A 16,270-nucleotide genomic window follows, 5' to 3' on the forward strand; every position below is an offset into this window, starting at 1 on the left:
AGATCCTGCTCCACTCCGCCATCTCCACTGGGAAGTTCCATACTCATATACTTTTTACTTCTGTGAGGGTTTCAAAAACAGTAAGCAAAGGTGGTGGTGTTTGCGCAACATTATGAATACATTTAATACATTAAGCATACACTGAACTGTATGCTTAAAAATGGTTAAGACACTAAATTTTGTTATTTATCTTTTGCCACAATTAAACAAAAAGATGGGGGGAAACCATGCAGCCGTTCGTCAGCGTGGGCGCCCCAGAGGCAGGGGTGTTTGTGTGTGGTTGGCTTTAGGGTTTGGTTCTTGTTTGCAGTATTTCAGGGTAGGGAGATACCGGACACTTCCTGTTTATGGGCGCGTGACGTGTTAGTTACCTCAACTTTGAGCAATTGAATTCATTTCCCCACAGGAAGTTGTTGGTGACTCTGGGGAGACCAGTTCCAGTGGAGTGGTGGGGACAGAAACCATGCTGGAGGGGACTGAGCAGGGAATAAACAATGATGACTAAGCACCAGTGAGTTTGGACAACTAGGGAGGCTGAGTCAGAAGAGAGAGGGAAAGAAGCAAGGTAAGGGTGTGTTCATAGGCTTTCTTTAAGGGAGAGACCTGAGCATTTTAAAATTCTGAAGAATCCCCCCTGGCCGGTTTGGCTCAGCGGTTAGAGCGTCAACCTGCGGTCCTGAGAGACCCGGGTTCGGTTCCCGCTAAGGGCACGTACTTCGGTTGCAGTTTGTCCCCGGCCCTGGTCAGTCGTGTGGGTGGCAGCCACTCGATGTGTTCCTTTCACATCAATGTTTCTCTCTCTCTCTCTCTGTTCCTCTCTCTCCCTCCCACTCTACCTGAACAAAAAAATGGGAAAATGTCCTCGGGTGAGGATAAAAAAATAATAATAAAATAAAATAAAATTCTGAAGAATCCAACAGAGAAAGAGAGGTTGAAGCTAAAACCAAATGTGGAAATAACCGATAGGAGCTGGTGACATCCAGAGCGCAGGAGAAATTCGGAGCAGCGCTGTCCACGGACGGAGGAAAGAGTCCGTGGAGGTAGCCCCAAGTCCATGTGCAGCTGTGGCCCCAGAAGTTGAGAGAGTTCTGAGAAAAGGAGATGAAGTCATCTGAGCACGAATGTACATGGTGGGGGTGGGTTTGAGAAGACTGGGTGTTCTCAATTGCTTGAAATAGCCGATGGAAAACAGGAGAAAGTGCCCACTGGGAATTCTCAAAAGAGTTACCCGGGGAAAGTAGAAACGTCTCTGGAAGCTAGTTGAGACTGGAGACCATAAATTAGTGATGGATCCTGTCTTTCTGGCAAAGTGGTGCTCACTAGCTATTCTTAGAAACCATACTCAGAGGGAGAATGGAGGAGAGAGGGGAGGTGATGGATCGGTCTCAGGCTGGGGCTTCCCGGGAGACAGGGGACTGACCAGTGGATACGCAGAAGGCTGGAAGCAAGCCAAAATAAAATAATACTGAAAGCGAAAGGCCAAGCGAAGAGCAGGAAGTCAGGGTGATCCTGAATTCATAAAGCAGTGTTTTCCTTTGGGAAACTCAAACATCACATGCGGCCTGCCTTTCCCCTCCACTAAGCACGTCCCGTGCAGGGGGTATTTTCATGGGGTTTTTCAAGTCTCAACCCTGGACTTGACTTTTATCCCCTTGCCTGCGACTGACCAGTGGGCATCAGGTAATAGGAGCTGCCATCACCTACTCAGTCCAGGTTTTGGGGGTTTGGGGGCTGGTGTGACTCCAAATAGCCGGACCGCAGGAGGTAGAGTCCCAGGAGGGACTGATCACTGCTGGTCTCAGGGCCTCAGCTGCCACCAGTGGGCAGAGCTTCCCAGGGCACAGTGACCCTCACTCAGACTCCCACACTGGGTGGAGGTGGGCAGACTCGCTGGGAACCAGTCACGGCCCTGGTTCCCACCAGCACTGACCTCGGCAGGGGGAGGGCATGATGCATCTCCCTTTGAGTTAAATTTAATCTTCAATCACATGTCCGTCTGGGCCCGTCTTGTGTTTATTTTTTCTTTCTCGGAATGGTTTTCTTATTTCTATTTCTATTTCAACAGGTCCACGTCCTGTATTGAATGCTGCCTCGAACACCTCTTTGGCACTAACAGGATGTCATTTAACCAGAGACGTGAATGCTGAAGAAATCTGAACAGCAGGTCCCCGCTTGAGCTCAATCACAGATGCAAGGACTTGACCTGGGACTTCATCCAGGTTTCTCAGTTATTTCAAGTTCCTCTTCCCAGTTCATTTTTCTTCCAAACCGTCCCCGTGCTCTCCACCACAACCCTCCTACCATCTCCCGCCACTCCAAATTTGGACTCTCGTCTCAGTTTCCTCTCTCTGGCCTCAGACGCCACCCCCAGGCAGCCCTTCTGGGCTGAACTTGTCCTCACATTCTCTCAGCTGCAGCTTGATGCCTCACAGTGGAATTTGCCTGCGCTGGGTTCTCCCTGCAGGAGAGGATCCGCTCCTAGCAGCTTGCCTAACTCCTTGGCTCCCCCTGCCGGTGCTCACGGCACCCCCCACTCACTGCACTGATGCCCCCTGTCTGCGCCCCCTTCCCAAGGGGCATCACTGTGGCTGCCATGGCCAGGAAATCCTCTCTTCAGACCCTGGCCTTCAGCCAAAGCATATGTCTCTCCAAAGTGACAATAAAAACCCAAGCACACGCCGGGCACTGTCTCTGAGCATCAGGCCCCTGGGGTCTGCAGGCATTACTGGTGACGATTCTCTGCTGCTGGCTGGTCCCTGCTCGGTGACACATGCCTTCCTCTCCCACCCTCCATATCACTGAGGGGCAGCATAGCTTAGTTCCCTTATCTGGGGCAGCCAGGGGGACAGGGAAATCAGAGGCGGGGTGCAGGGGGAGGCGGCGTGCAGGGGAGGCGGCAGACAAAACAACTTCCTGGTTTCCTCAGAGGCTCAAGCAACACCCTGAGGGTCTGGGGCAGCTTGCGAGTGGCTGGTGGGCAGAGCTATCAGGGACAAACAGTGGCTTCTCTTGCCCCGAAGGGTCAGGACCGTCTGTTCAGAAGGAAGCCGGTCTTCCCACCGTCCAGGCCATTCCCACAGCAGCTCGGTCAAGTGGTAAGTCACCCGTCTGCTTACTTAATCAGCTGGGTCCACGTGGACGCCGGGGATGGTTTCGTTTTTGCAAACATTTGTTCCTGTCCTCGACAGAACTCAGACCTCTCAGCTGTCACAGGGAAGCCGTTTCAGGGGTGAGCAAACGTTTTACACAGGAAGGAATTAGTACTGACACCAATTTTGTGAAACTGGTTCTTGGTTCTCTTTCGTTGTGTGTTTCTTACATGGTGTCCTCAAGTGGGCAAGTGTCGCTTCTGCCAAGAGAATGAAGTTCTCAGAAGCGCCCGCTTACTTGTGTTTGCCCCTGGATGGGGACAGCCACACTCGGGACGGAGGGGCGGTCAGAGAAATGTTTATTTTCCCTCTTCTGAGCGGTGGACATCCTCTGGCTAAGGCTAAGCCCCAGAAGAGGGAGAGCTTGCTTCGTGGGCATCAGTCTGTCTGTCGTTTCCCCCAGGACGCAGCTGGATGCAGGGAAATAACTTGTCCTTTTTCTGCAGGGCGGCCCGAAGATGGCTAACTACACGTCTGTACCCGACGATGACTACGACGTCCTCATCGAGGGAGACCAGAATAGCAATGAAACCGTCCTACAGGGCGATCTGGACAACGGTGACATAGGACAGTGCCACCGATATGACCCCCAAGTCCTCTCGTCCTGGCTGGTGCCTCAGCTCTACACCACGGTGTCCCTGGTTGGCCTCCTGGACAACATCTTGGTTGTGTTTATCCTGGTAAAATACAAAAGACTCCGACACGTGGAAAATATCTATTTCCTAAACCTGGCACTGTCTAACCTGTGTTTCTTGCTTACCTTACCGTACTGGGCTCGTGCTGCCTCCCACGAGGAGATTCGGGGCCACCCCACGTGTACAGTTTTCGTGACACTTTCCTCCGTGGGCCTGCACAGCGAGGCGCTTTTTAGTGCCCTTCTGACTCTGCACAGCTACCTGGTGTTTTCCCACGTGAGAGGCTTGTCGCTGGCCGCCAAGAGGGTGCCCTGTGGCGTCATCGCCAGCGTCCTGGCGTGGCTGGCCGCCATCCTGCTCACTGTGCCCGAGTTCCTGTTCCACGGGTGGCAGGTGGACAGCCAGCACCCCGCGTGCTCCCTGAGCAAGCCACACTTCCTGCCGGCCCGGGGGCCGTTCTGGGAGCACTTTCTGACCCTGAAGGTGAACGTGGCGGCGCTCCTCGTCCCGCTGCTGGTTTTCATCGTCTGCTTCGTGCGGATGAGAGAGACGCTGAGGTGCAGGGAGCGGAGGTCTGACCTGTTCAAGCTTGTCTTCGCCGTAATGGCCGTCTTCCTTCTGATGTGGGGACCCTACAATGTCGCGCTGTTCCTGTCCACTTTCAAGGAGTCCTTCTCCCTGCACGACTGCAGGAGCGGCTACGACCTGGACAGGAGCATCCAGGTGACCAGGATCATCGCCAGCACGCACTGCTGCGTCAACCCGCTCCTCCACGTGCTCCTCGACAAGGCCTTTCGGGACCGGCTCTGCTGCCTGTGTGGCGACGCCCCGCTCCCGCCCGCCGAGGGCCCTGCCCGAGCGCCGCCGCAGGCCGGAGGTGACCACTGCACTGCACTGTAACCCGGCCCCGCCAACGGCGGGACAGACGAACGCTGCTTTGTTCCTCACTGCTCTGTTTTATATGTCGTGGCTGTGGGTGAACTGTGCCCCCCCCATGTTATATGTTGAAGCACTAACCCCCCAGGTGCTGCCATTTGGGCACAGGGGCTTTGGGAGGCCATTAGGGTTGGATGCGGTTAGAGGGTGGGGCCTTCGTGATGGGATTAGCGCCCTCGGAGCAAGAGCAGAGGCTCCCTCATTGTTCTGCACGCGTGCATGAGGTCGGTTCAGGGATGGGGGGTGAGCAGGCATTTACCAAGCATTGGCTTTGTCTCAGGTGCTGTGTTAGGCTCTTTACAAACGTGAACTTCACGCCTCGCTTCCCGTCCACGGTGTGTGGGTGGAATTGGTCTCATTTCTCTGCGGAGGAACCGGCAGCTCAAAAATGTGTCTCAGACCGCAGAGTCGGAGAGGCAGGGCTGGGACACAGACCTCGTTGTTGTTCACTCCCGAGCCTGTGCTGTGTCCAGCCTTCCAAACTTCCAAATACTGAGCAAGAAAACACATGGAATGAATATGTACTTTTGAAACCAGTCGGACCACATTTCATATTAGAAGCGACCCATTCTTCTAGAAGCATTTCTTAGGCACGTGTTCTTGCAGACAGGTGAAGAGCCGCCTGGCGGGGGGCGCTGGACAAAGGCAGGTAGAGGACATGGTCTGCGGCCCTTCTCTGGGTGTTCCTGGCTGCTCCCCCCGCCAGACCCTCAGGCGCCCTCAACTTGGGAGCCTCCCATCTTTCTACTGCATCTTTCTGTTATTTAACAATAGTAAGTGCACAATAGGTTTAGGAAGAAATAGTTAACGCAATGCATGTTTAGTCCTTTTCAGTGTAACATAGGCCTCAGGCTTCACCAGCCTGTGACTATAAAACATCACAAGTGTTTGCGTGGGGAAATCCAGTGCCCGCGTTTCTGTCACATGTCCCAGGTAGAGCTGACGGAGAAAACATGGATGTCCATGGACCCCAACCTTTCACCTCCATACTGAGGAGGGCGGAAGAGGAGGTGACATCTGGGGAGACCCCATAGGAACACAGTCTATAGCAAGCACCGCTCCTCCACATCTTGAGGGGAGGCTATGGATGAACTGTGCCCCCCTAATTTATATGTTGAACCCAACCCCCAACATGATGCCATTTGGGCATAGGGACATTGGGAGGTCATTAGAGTTAGATAAATTTATGAGGGTGGGGCCCTCGTGATGGGATTAGTGCCCTCATAGGAAGAGGCCAAAGAGCTTCCTGATCCTCTCTCTCCAGCATGTGAGTGCAGTGCAAACGTGGCCATCTGCGAGCCAGGAGGAGGGCTCTCCCCAGAACCTGGCTACGCTGGCACCTTGATGTTGGCCTTCCCAGCCTCCAGCAGTATGAGAAATAAATTTCTGTTGTTTAAGCCACTCAGTCCTTGGTATTGTATTACGGCAGCCCAAGCAGACTAAGCCAAGACTCCTCCAGAATGCCATTAAATAGCAAATGAAAATGGCGGGGGACCCAGCCGGTGTAGCTCAGTGGTTGAGTGTCAGCCCATGCACTAAGAGATCGCCGGTCAGGGCCCGATCCCCAGTGGGGGGCAGGCAGGAGGCAGCCGATCACTGTTCTCTCTCATCGATGTTTCTATCTCTCCTTCCTTCCTCTCTCTGTCTAATATCAATAAAGAAAAAAAAAATTTTTAAAGAAGAGAAAGAAAAGGGACAGAGACATTTCCACAAATCTACACAGGTGGGTTAGCACTCTCCACCCCTCCACCACACGTGGGACAGAATCTCAGAGAAAACAGTATCATTTGCAGATGTTTATAGACACAGTGATGAGCTCAACAGATCCTGTTGGAATTTTCAGAATGAAAACAGAGTGTATAGAGAATAAGGATCTATCCACAAACTTACAATGACTGAGGGTAAAATGGTTATTAAAAATCAAAACTTTGTGATGGACGATTCAGCTGCAACAGCCGACACAAGTAATGAGAATGTTAATAATTCAGTGAGGTCTTCCTCCCGTGTCAGAAAACAAAGACAGTTATCCTAAAGGTAAAAAATAACACATGCTTCTCTAAAAATGATCACATTAGAAAATTAACAACCAATAAACAGAGAAGGGGGCTAGTGTATTCAAGAAAAACTGATAGTGTTTCTGTTTTGACTGTAAATTATTTCCTAATGCAAAAAAATGTCCTACCAAGTTGTCATTCTTATCGGTGACATTTGAGAGAACGATTGAAATCTCACGAACACCTCTCTTCTCACCTCAATTCTGTTTATTTGTGGGCACAAATGGAGCACATTTGAAAACAGGAAACACAATAGAGTGAATGAAAAAGCAATAACATTTAAAGTTAAAAAAAAAAAATTCAGGGTGCCCAGTTCAATTTGAATTTCCATTACACAACAAACAATTTTGCCTTTTTCTTTTTTCAAATGTGATGTAGCCACGTGAGCCCATGTTCTCTCCCCTCCTAGGAACTGCCCACCCCTTCCTGAATTTTAATAGAGCTTCATCCCTTACAAAGCACCTTCACAGACATCATGTCTGCATCGCAGTCTTACAGAGAAAATTGAGTCTCATCGGCCTCATTTTAGAAGAGTGGAAACTGAGGCTTAAGTCACAGCTGCCACGTCACAATCCGGGCTTGTCACTTTCTGACATCTGTGTTCTTTCCTCTCCTGCCCATCGGCCCACCCAGTAGTACTTCCTCGCATGTCCGCAGGACAGAGTGAGTTCCCGTGGATCACTGTGCTGGACTCTGCAGCGGTCCAAAGGACTGGGGGACGGCGGGTGCTATCATCGCTGCTCCCCTCGGCCGCCCATTTATAGACACTGAGAAAAACAAACTTCTCCAAAGAACTATCTCTGGCACATCTAACAGAAGGAAAGCTTTGATCCAAATTAAACCCTTGATGCTTCCCTGAGGTTTGGCCTTTAGCTACAAGCTGGGGCATGGGTCACTTCCCTAAAAGCCACCACTCAGGAGGGGCTGGGAAGGGGTGTCTGTGTCTTCCTGTGGGACTTAACATAAGCCATCTGGCTTCTCTGAGCCTCAGACCCCTGGGATAAGACCCGCCCCTCTCAGGCTGCCAGAGACTGAGTGATCGCTGGAGTTTTCGTTCAGGTCTGTCTCAGTGGGTCCAAACGGTCCCTGAACGAATCTAACAGCTATTCCCCCAGCTCCAGAACACACTCTCAGCACCTGACATTGATTCTCTGGCCTGTGGGCAGAGTGAGGGCAGTCACGGGGGAAAAGGGCACGTGGAGGCCATCGGAACTGCCTCTACCTGACAAAATGCTCAACAGAAACACTCTGCTTGTCTGGAGGGATCCCTGCGAGGACTTGAAAGATGAGGGGGAGCACCCCCATTCCAAGGGCCGGTTTGGTTTGTGCAGAAGCCACATGGACTTGGAGAATGTTAGCGGACCACTGTGAACGTAACCAGTGGGCACTTCCGCTGCAGGGCAGTTTCAGGTGTGGTTTCTGCTGGGACAAATCGGCACTTCAGCCGGGGCCCTATTTCGAACCCTGTAGTAAAGACCCTCAGAAGCTGTTTGTTTTCAGCTGGAAAGGCCAGCAGCACACCCCTAGGGGCGGGCACCCAGATCCCACCAACCGCCTGAAGCTGGGAGGGCTGGCTCCTCCCCAGCCGGGGCCAGGGCCTGGCCGGCGGCGCTGCCTCTGGAGCGGCCCACAGGCTGTGTCTCGGGGCAAGGGGAGCACTCGGCGCCTCATAGATCTGCTCCCTCCCTCCCTGCCACAGTTTTCCGTTTTTACCACAGGTACTCATAAGCAAAACATAGTGTTGTTTTCGATGGTTTTAAAGGTTATATAAATAGTCTCATTCTCATAATGTAAGTACTTCTGTGACTAGCTCGTTTTGCATACCACCAGGCTGTAAGCAAAGTAATTTTCTGAATGGTTCATTGGTTAGCCAAGCAAGGAAAGCCATTTAACTATGTTGGGTTAATTAAATTGTTTGATTGAAACAGTAAATATATATATATATATTTGTCCAGAGAAAATAAACTCATTTAAGTCTGTTAACTTTTCTTTGGTGATGTCTGCTTGAAGAAACAATACCAATAGTCAATTTTTTTCTTAATGAAACAAATGATTTTGAATGGTTTTCCATGGCTTTTGACAGGTTGACAGATGTTACAGATGCTGTCAATTGTTTTTTGTTTGAGGAGTCAATGGTGAGTTTTAAGTGTGTGAAAAATTAGCCTCCATAAATAGGCTACATGCAGTAACTACAGGCGAAAATATTTTCAAAGAAATTGAGAAAGAACTCATTCAGAACAATCTGAAGTGGAATCTGCTAAGATGTGTTACGATTGATGGTGGTTAAAATATGTGTTAAGCAGAAAAAGGCTTAGCTGGACAAATTTACAGAGTTTTTGAAAATGGGAGGTGTTTAAAGTCTGTGATTATTCATGAGTGGTACTTTGTAGGAAATATTTTAATACATGATTGTGCATTAAACCAGTAGTGTCCACATGAACTTCATTTACTCACATGGATTTAACCATCATCAGTTCTGTGGATCTTTCTTTTTTTTCCCAGAAATAAAAATGTAATCTCTGGATTCACCCTGCCATACAGTAGTTTGATGGCTTAGCAATAGTAAGCCATTTGATGATAGTTTAAGGTCAAGGCCAGGACTGGAATTATTTGGAACAAGAAGGACTGTCCTGATCTACCTTGCAGAACACTGAATGGCTCTGAAAATTAGCTTTTTCTGCAAACTTATTTTCTTAATAAACTCAACCTAGAATTACAAGGCAAAATCACACTTACATATGAAACACATACAGCCACAAAGTGACTTGGCAACTAATGTTTAAATCACAAGAAATGTCAAGCCACACTTTCCATACAATAGAAGTTCAGATAAATGAGATCTCTATTTTCATACAAAATTTGTATCAGATTTATTTTCTGAGCTCACACTACTGGCCCAGGTGTTTTTCAGACCTCAATGCAAAGACAAAGAGATTTCCATGTTTCAGAGTCAGTTTGTGCACCTGAAGAACAATCATCTGCACCACCTGACTGCCTTGCTCGAAGGCAAACACCAAGAGAAGGATGTAATGCAATACATTTCTTCCAAGTGATAAATATGCACAATTAAAATCACATACTTGCACACTCGCATCAGTATTGGGCAGCACCTATTAGAAAAGACATTTTCAAAAATGAAATAATGTAAAATTTCACTACAGATCAGTATTAACCGATGAACATTTGCAGTCAATTTTAATAATAAGGAATACTGACTTTGAGCCCCATTTAAGCAAAATTTTATCCTCCAAAAAAAGAATCTCATTCTTCTCATTAGTAGACCTGTATTACCAAAAAAAAAAAATTGTTTACCTAAATGCTAAGTCTGCACCAATACTTCCGGTTGCAGTTCACCCCACAGGTCTGCCCTGTTTTCTCCGTTACGTGTTTCCATTTTCCTGCCTCCACAGTCACTCTAGGTCCCAAGAACATCAACACACTGACTCATTTTCTCGATTCTACACACACATAAAAGAGTTCAGAATTGCTGTGCCCATACCATTTAGATAGATACAAAGATGTTAAGGACATGAACCCAAAAGAGTCCTGAAGACGTGGCCTGGCGTGGCCTGGCGTGGGAGCCGTGGAGTCACTGCTGGGCCACGGAGTCACTGGCGATACAAGATAAAGCCGTGGCCTGACCGGAGTGCATCTGAGAAGAAACGTGTCTGATTCCCCCTCGGGAGCCCATCCTGGAAGCAACTACACGGTTCTCTAAGGGAAAGTAGCTTCGGTGCAAGAGAAACTGAGATGTCACAGAGGTCACCGGGAGAGGGAAAGGAGGGGTCGGGGCCACCCTGTCCCTGGTCAGTGTTCTGTCTCTGTGGTGGCCCGTGCAGCTGTGCAGGCCAAGCCCTGCCCACAGCACCCAGATGTGGGGCACACAGGGGCCAAAATCCAACCCACATCGCTCACCAGGCCGCCATCCCTGGAAGGGGGCCGTACATACACATACCCAGGAAAGGGCACCGCCCCCAGACTTTGCCCAGAACCCTCTATGGGCTGGCAAGGTGGTCCGCTGGCTGCTCTCGGACCAGGCACCATGAGACGCTTTGCAGCTGCTTCCTCCCGTGTGTTTCCCGAGCCACTGCCCTGCCCCGTCCTGTGTGGCACACATGTGCCGGCCTCTTCCATGTAGCCGTCCTTTGGAGTCTCAGTGGTTCGGGTTGTCTGAAGACCCCTGACACATACAGGTTAATTCCACGTCAGGAAGATGGGGACGGCGTGGCTTCCCCTGACGAGGTCGGGCTCAGAAAAGGAGGTGCCCTGTACCCTCTTTGGCTCTCTTCCCAGCTCTGTGCAGCAGGGCTCGGCCGTAGCGCCGGGGGGCAGAGGCGGCGAGAAGGGCAGCGTCGGGAAAGGCTCGGCCCGCCCTGCGCCGTGTGGCCCTGCGGAGTGTGTCTGCCTGTCCGTGGGTCCTTGGGTCCTTGGAGTAAAGCCTGCTGGGACAGTGTTCCCGCCCCACGGGTCATATTCGCTTGCCTTGTCTGCCTTCTCCCCCTTTCTCTGGCAGTCGAGGGTGGAGGACAAAACGTATCTTACATTTAATAATTTGAAATATTAGGGTATGACCCCCTCAGGCTCTCTCCCAACTCAGTGAGGAGGAAACAGAAAGTTGAGACCGGTTTGGGGTTTGGTTTCTGTTTGTTTTTGTACTTTGCAGTTGAAGTAGCACAACCTAGCTCTGGAAAAGTCAACTCTTCAGACAAGGGCCTGGAGCAGAACCACTGGCCAAGAGAGCATTCCTCTCTGGGTTTCTGAGGCCAGAGGTCTGCCTACGAGGGTCAGATCACATTCCCAAATCTTCAGGGGTCGTTCTCCACAGGGACACGCGGAAGGAGGCGGAATCTTCTGGGAACCCGGGGCGCAGGGAATTTCAAGAAGGAAGGAGCCCATGTAACATACTCAGGACGTTATGTGACATCGGTGTGGCCCTGCCAGGGGCTGGAGGCGTAGAGGAGGCAGGACGCTGGGGTGAGCTCTCCGGGAAGACAGTGAGCAACTTGGGGCTCAAGGACGTGTGAGCAGGAAAGACCGGGGCCGAAGGTTGGTGGCAGGTCGGGGGCTGGGCTGCGGGGCCTGGGCACGGGGCGGCTGGAGGGAGAGCATCTGAGCGGCTCCGGGGCTCCGGGCACATGTCTAACTTCAGGAAACCGAGACCCCGACTGAGAGACTTCACCGTGGGCACAGCTTGGGCTTTGTGTCCCCACCCGCACCCCAGGCTACGAGACTCACGGAATCTCTGCAGCCCTTCAGAGGGGCGTCCTCTGCTGAGACGAGTCCCCACGTGGGCTCCTTCGGCACAGACGCTCTGACCAGTACCCGGGGAAGCTGCAGCGGAAGGAAATGTGCTTCCACCCCTTTCTCCATCTAGCCTTGCCTTACCCAAGTCTCCACACCCTCCAACTTTGGAGGGGGAATTCTCCTTTAAATTCAGATAGCACAGCCCTGGTGCTGGTCTCCCGCATGGCACAGGGCTCGGGGTCTTCCTGGAAGTCCATGGATTCCGGGGCCTCCCTTTCCCCCGGACGTGTCTTCCCCCCACGCCAGCTGCTGCCCATTATTGATCGCCACCACCCTTTCCTTCCCGGGTGCTGCCCTCTCCGTGTGCCCTCCCAGCACGAAAACACTGCCCTGGGTGTTCGCCTGAGGGCTGCTGGCCTGGTGACGGCAGGGATCTGCACAGCATGGACCCCGCTGCCCCAGTGAGGGAGGCTGTGCAGTTGTAGCTAGAACCAGCCATCTGGTGCTCCCTCTGGTGGCATCGGGACAAGGAAAGCATGGGGACACACAGGACACACAGGGGACACTAGGCTTGAGAGGCAGGGGTGCCCTTTCCAGAACCAAGCAGGAGAGAGAACAGGTCTGAATCGAACCACAGCGGGTGGAGAGAGAATGCCAGGGTGGCCACCCCCCACCCCACCCGCTGGAGAAAGGGAAGCCAGCCGCATAGACCGCGTTTGAAGAGGGTGGCTGAGAAAAGGTGGGGGGACGAGTGCTGAGAGATTAGCCAGAGGAGGGGGGCCAATAAGGCCAGGGGATAGAAGTTTTTCACATTTTCCTGTGATGCCAATATTTTTATATTTACTACACCTGCTGCTGTTTACTTAAAATACCAAATACGGGCCAGTCTTCTTGATATCCTGTTTCTTCCACTGACCCTGGATTCCTGTTCTCTATTCCCTCCCCTGCCCTAGAAATACACACACATGCAATAACTCACACTCACACACACACACTCTCACTCACACACATGCACCATGTGCACTCACACACGTGCACACTCATGCACGTACATATTCACACACGTGCACACATGCACACACCCATGCACTCACACATGCACACACATATACTCACATGCACGTGCACATGCACATGCACACGCTCACACGCACTCTCACACACGTGCACACATGCACACACCCACACGCTCACACATGCACACACGTATACTCACGTGCACGTGCACACGCTCACACGCACTCTCACACACGTGCACACATGCACACACCCACACGCTCACACATGCACACACGTATACTCACGTGCACGTGCACGTGCACACGCTCACACGCACTCTCACACACGCACACGCACACTGAGACAACTATGTCGATGTCCAACGAAACGTCCGCGGAGAGAACAGCTCCTGGCCTGGCCTTAGATTCCGGAACATCCGGCACACCCAAGACTGTGGGAAGGGGAGGACTGAGAGCTGGGGGGAAGGTCCAACCATGAGGGTAGCTGGTCAGACACCAGATTTCAGTATCAGATTTCATCAAAGGTGAAAGATGCTTAATGAGGGATGAAAGCCAACAGCACTTCTGACTTTATTTCTTGCTAAGATGACAGCAGGGAACTGTGAAAGCAGGGGTGACTGGTGAGCTGCCCCTCCGGAGGGGGAGGGCGCAGCAGGCCGGGGGCGGGGCTCCTGGGGGCGGGGCTCCTGGGGGCGGGGCTCCCGGGGGCGGGGCTCCCGGGGGGCGGGGCCGTCTTCCTGGGCTTCACCTCCTCAGGAAGGCGCAGGCCTCCAGAAGGGCTATGGACACAACAAAGCAGGAGATTAGAAACTGATTTCTTCTTGAATCAACAAGTTCATCCAGGAGGACACTAACACAGAGACTTTCTTCTGCCCTTTTCCCACCACCATGAGCTAATGCTGGGCTGCCCTCGCTTGCCCATGGCCCAAGGAAGCACTCGGCAGCTGCGGCCCTCGCCAACATGGCTGGGCCCTGCTCTGGGACTGAGCACCACCACCCAACTTCTCTCTAACCGACGGTGATGGTCCCCTAATCTCTGGCATGTGAGCAATTAACACGCCATCTTTATGCAGATCTGTTGGCAATAGTGTTCACCTGCTCATTCGCTCATTTGTTCACAAACGAGCCACTGTGCTAAGGCCGAGGGCTCGGGTGGGACAGAAAGGCCCTGCCCTCAGGGGTGTGCAGATGTGGTTGTGAGCTGGCTGCTTGCAAGAATGCCTGCAGCTGTTTCTCCAAGTGCAGCCCCAGAACCACCTGCAGCATAGTTCCCCGAGACCTCGCGGACAGAGGGCAGGCTTCTCCACCTTGGCACGACCTCTGCGGCCGGGGAATTCTTCATTGTGAGAGCCGATCTGTGCTTCCCTGGCTTCTACCCACGGGTACCAGCAGTGCCCCCTAAGTTATGAGCATCAAAAATATCTCCAGGCATTGCCGGGAGTCCCCTTGAGGGCAAAATCGCCCAAGTTGAGAGCCACTGATATAGAGATTCTTGGCCCTACCCCCTTCCCTGGACCACAGCCCCCCGCCCCAGCCAGTGCCCCCGACTCTGGGTGATCGGGGGGCACAGAATCTCAGAGCCGTCGCCCGGCCTTGCAACGCTCCATGATGTCTTATTAACGTCCACTTACGGGAGGTGGAGCATTTTCTCAGATTAGCAACGGCCCTGACATATTCTGCTCCCAAATACTTTTCATACGTCGTTTTGCCATGGAGTTTGGACAGACACTCAGTGTTGTCGTTGAACAGAAGGTTTTTGGTTTCCGACTGGAACAAGCAAAACGTGCCTGAGCAGTTCTGTCCATTTCTTCCGAACCTGGCCTGTGTCGAAGGACAGACAGCACGTGAGAGGCCGAGGAGGGCAGGCGAGTGGATGGGTGAGGGAGGCCAAGGACGTGTCCCCCGTCCAGGATCAGCCCTGGGACAAACACTGGCCGGACGGAGCCACTGCCTTGGCAGAGTGTCCCCTGCCCCGCGTCCTCCTGCAGCCTGAGCCCCAGGTGACAGACTCACCCTGGGCAGCACCCAGGCCCTCAGCCACTCTGATCTCCCCTCCCGCCATCTCTCCTTCCTTCCTCATCTGTGGCCTCTTTCCCTGAACTTGCTGGGGTGACTAAGTGACAGGTGAGGGTTTCTGACTTAGCCCCAAACATTGATCATCACGGCATTCCCAGCGGCCGGCTCTCCCAGAGGCAGATCACCTGCCGCCAACCAGGTCACTGCCTTGGGCTGGTCACTTAGCCTCCGTGCCCAGAGCTCCCACAGGGCTGAGCTGGGACGTGGCCATCTCGGTGCCAGCAGACCTCGTACCAGTAGCAGTGCGTGGGCCACCGTGAGGGCTCCGTGAACGCCACTCCTGTGCCTGGCGGACATTCCAGGGCCCCTGTCTTTAACACACCTAGAGGCATGATGCTTTCATACAAGACTGGCAGTTCGAATAGAGTCCCAGACTGGAAGGAAGCGGTAGGCGTTCCTTCCCACCACTTCTCACAGAGCCAGACAGCTTCAGGCGTTCTGGGTCTGCCGTTCTAGCGATGACCAGCAGGACTCCGTCGGCCCAGACTCGGGAGCGTTGACTGAGCAACTCTGCCGAGCTGGGAGGAAGGCTCCTAGCTGAGCCGGGCCGTGCGCCCAAGTCAGGGACAGGAGACTCGGGGCAGACGTTAGGTCAGTCCCGGAAATCCCGGGGCAGAAGCCTCTGCTGTCCTCACTGGGACCCTGGGCAGCCGCACCGCATGAAGCAAACACGGTCACCACTGGCTTGTCGTGGGCTGACCGACCCAGCGCTGTGAGTGCCCGCCCGACAGAAGCCCGTGCGGTTCGGAAAGGGCCGAGGCCCTGAGGGTCCGTACCTGTTGCTCCAGCAGCACCCGCTCCACGTGTTCCACCTTGTCTTTCCGAGACACCACGGCATGGCTGGGGGCTCTGGCCAGGTGGCAGGTCTCGGCCTCAGCCACAGACTTGCGGGTGCCGTCAAGGCACAGCAGCTCAAAGTCCTCCAGCCTCAAGCCATCCGCCCAGGCTTCCGTGCCCTTTCCTGGGGAGAGAAGAAGGTGGCGGCGGTCAAAGGGTCCCTCTGGGTGGGTGTCACCCTCCACTGGCCTCTCGAAATGCACGCACTGGGTTTGGCGATGTGGAGAGGGGAGAAAGCCCGGTCAAACGTATCGCACGCTAATGCGGTATCCATTCAACGAAATGAGTTCCGCCGTCACAAGGAGTGAAGTACTGACGCT

General features: G+C 52.8%; 2 protein-coding genes across 3 annotated transcripts in view; one reads left to right on the forward strand and one right to left on the reverse strand.

Moving 5' to 3' along the window:
* Positions 1 to 418: 418 nt before the first annotated feature.
* On the forward strand, positions 419 to 6,271 carry CCRL2 (C-C motif chemokine receptor like 2). 2 transcript variants are annotated; one of them, XM_036266589.1, is made up of 4 exons: positions 419 to 565; positions 2,066 to 2,219; positions 3,021 to 3,095; positions 3,596 to 6,271. In XM_036266589.1, exon 4 carries the CDS (start codon positions 3,608 to 3,610, stop codon positions 4,682 to 4,684), a length of 1,077 nt encoding a protein of 358 aa, XP_036122482.1. In that variant the 5' UTR covers positions 419 to 565; positions 2,066 to 2,219; positions 3,021 to 3,095; positions 3,596 to 3,607; the 3' UTR covers positions 4,685 to 6,271. The 2 variants fall into 2 exon arrangements, with proteins under 2 accessions (XP_036122482.1, XP_036122483.1); XM_036266590.1 differs by lacking the exons at positions 419 to 565; positions 2,066 to 2,219; positions 3,021 to 3,095 and adding an exon at positions 3,104 to 3,229.
* A 7,485-nt stretch (positions 6,272 to 13,756) lies between these two features.
* Positions 13,757 to 16,270, reverse strand: part of LTF (lactotransferrin) — a 31,634-nt gene continuing 29,120 nt past the window's right edge. Inside the window, exons 15-17 of the mRNA XM_036267053.1 lie at positions 15,890 to 16,074; positions 14,669 to 14,858; positions 13,757 to 13,816 (exon numbers count right to left, since the gene is read on the reverse strand). Of these exons, the coding sequence (XP_036122946.1) occupies positions 13,782 to 13,816; positions 14,669 to 14,858; positions 15,890 to 16,074 (410 nt within the window). The 3' untranslated portion in view covers positions 13,757 to 13,781. The remainder of the gene's footprint in view (positions 13,817 to 14,668; positions 14,859 to 15,889; positions 16,075 to 16,270) is intronic.

The sequence above is a fragment of the Molossus molossus genome, unplaced genomic scaffold (assembly GCF_014108415.1).
Source record: "Molossus molossus isolate mMolMol1 unplaced genomic scaffold, mMolMol1.p scaffold_m16_p_18, whole genome shotgun sequence".
Classification (NCBI taxonomy): domain Eukaryota; kingdom Metazoa; phylum Chordata; class Mammalia; order Chiroptera; family Molossidae; genus Molossus; species Molossus molossus.

What these genes read in the sequence shown, in the direction of transcription:
- CCRL2 (XM_036266589.1), top strand. Translation starts at nt 3,608, where the DNA reads ATGGCTAACTACACGTCTGTACCCGACGATGACTACGACGTCCTCATC.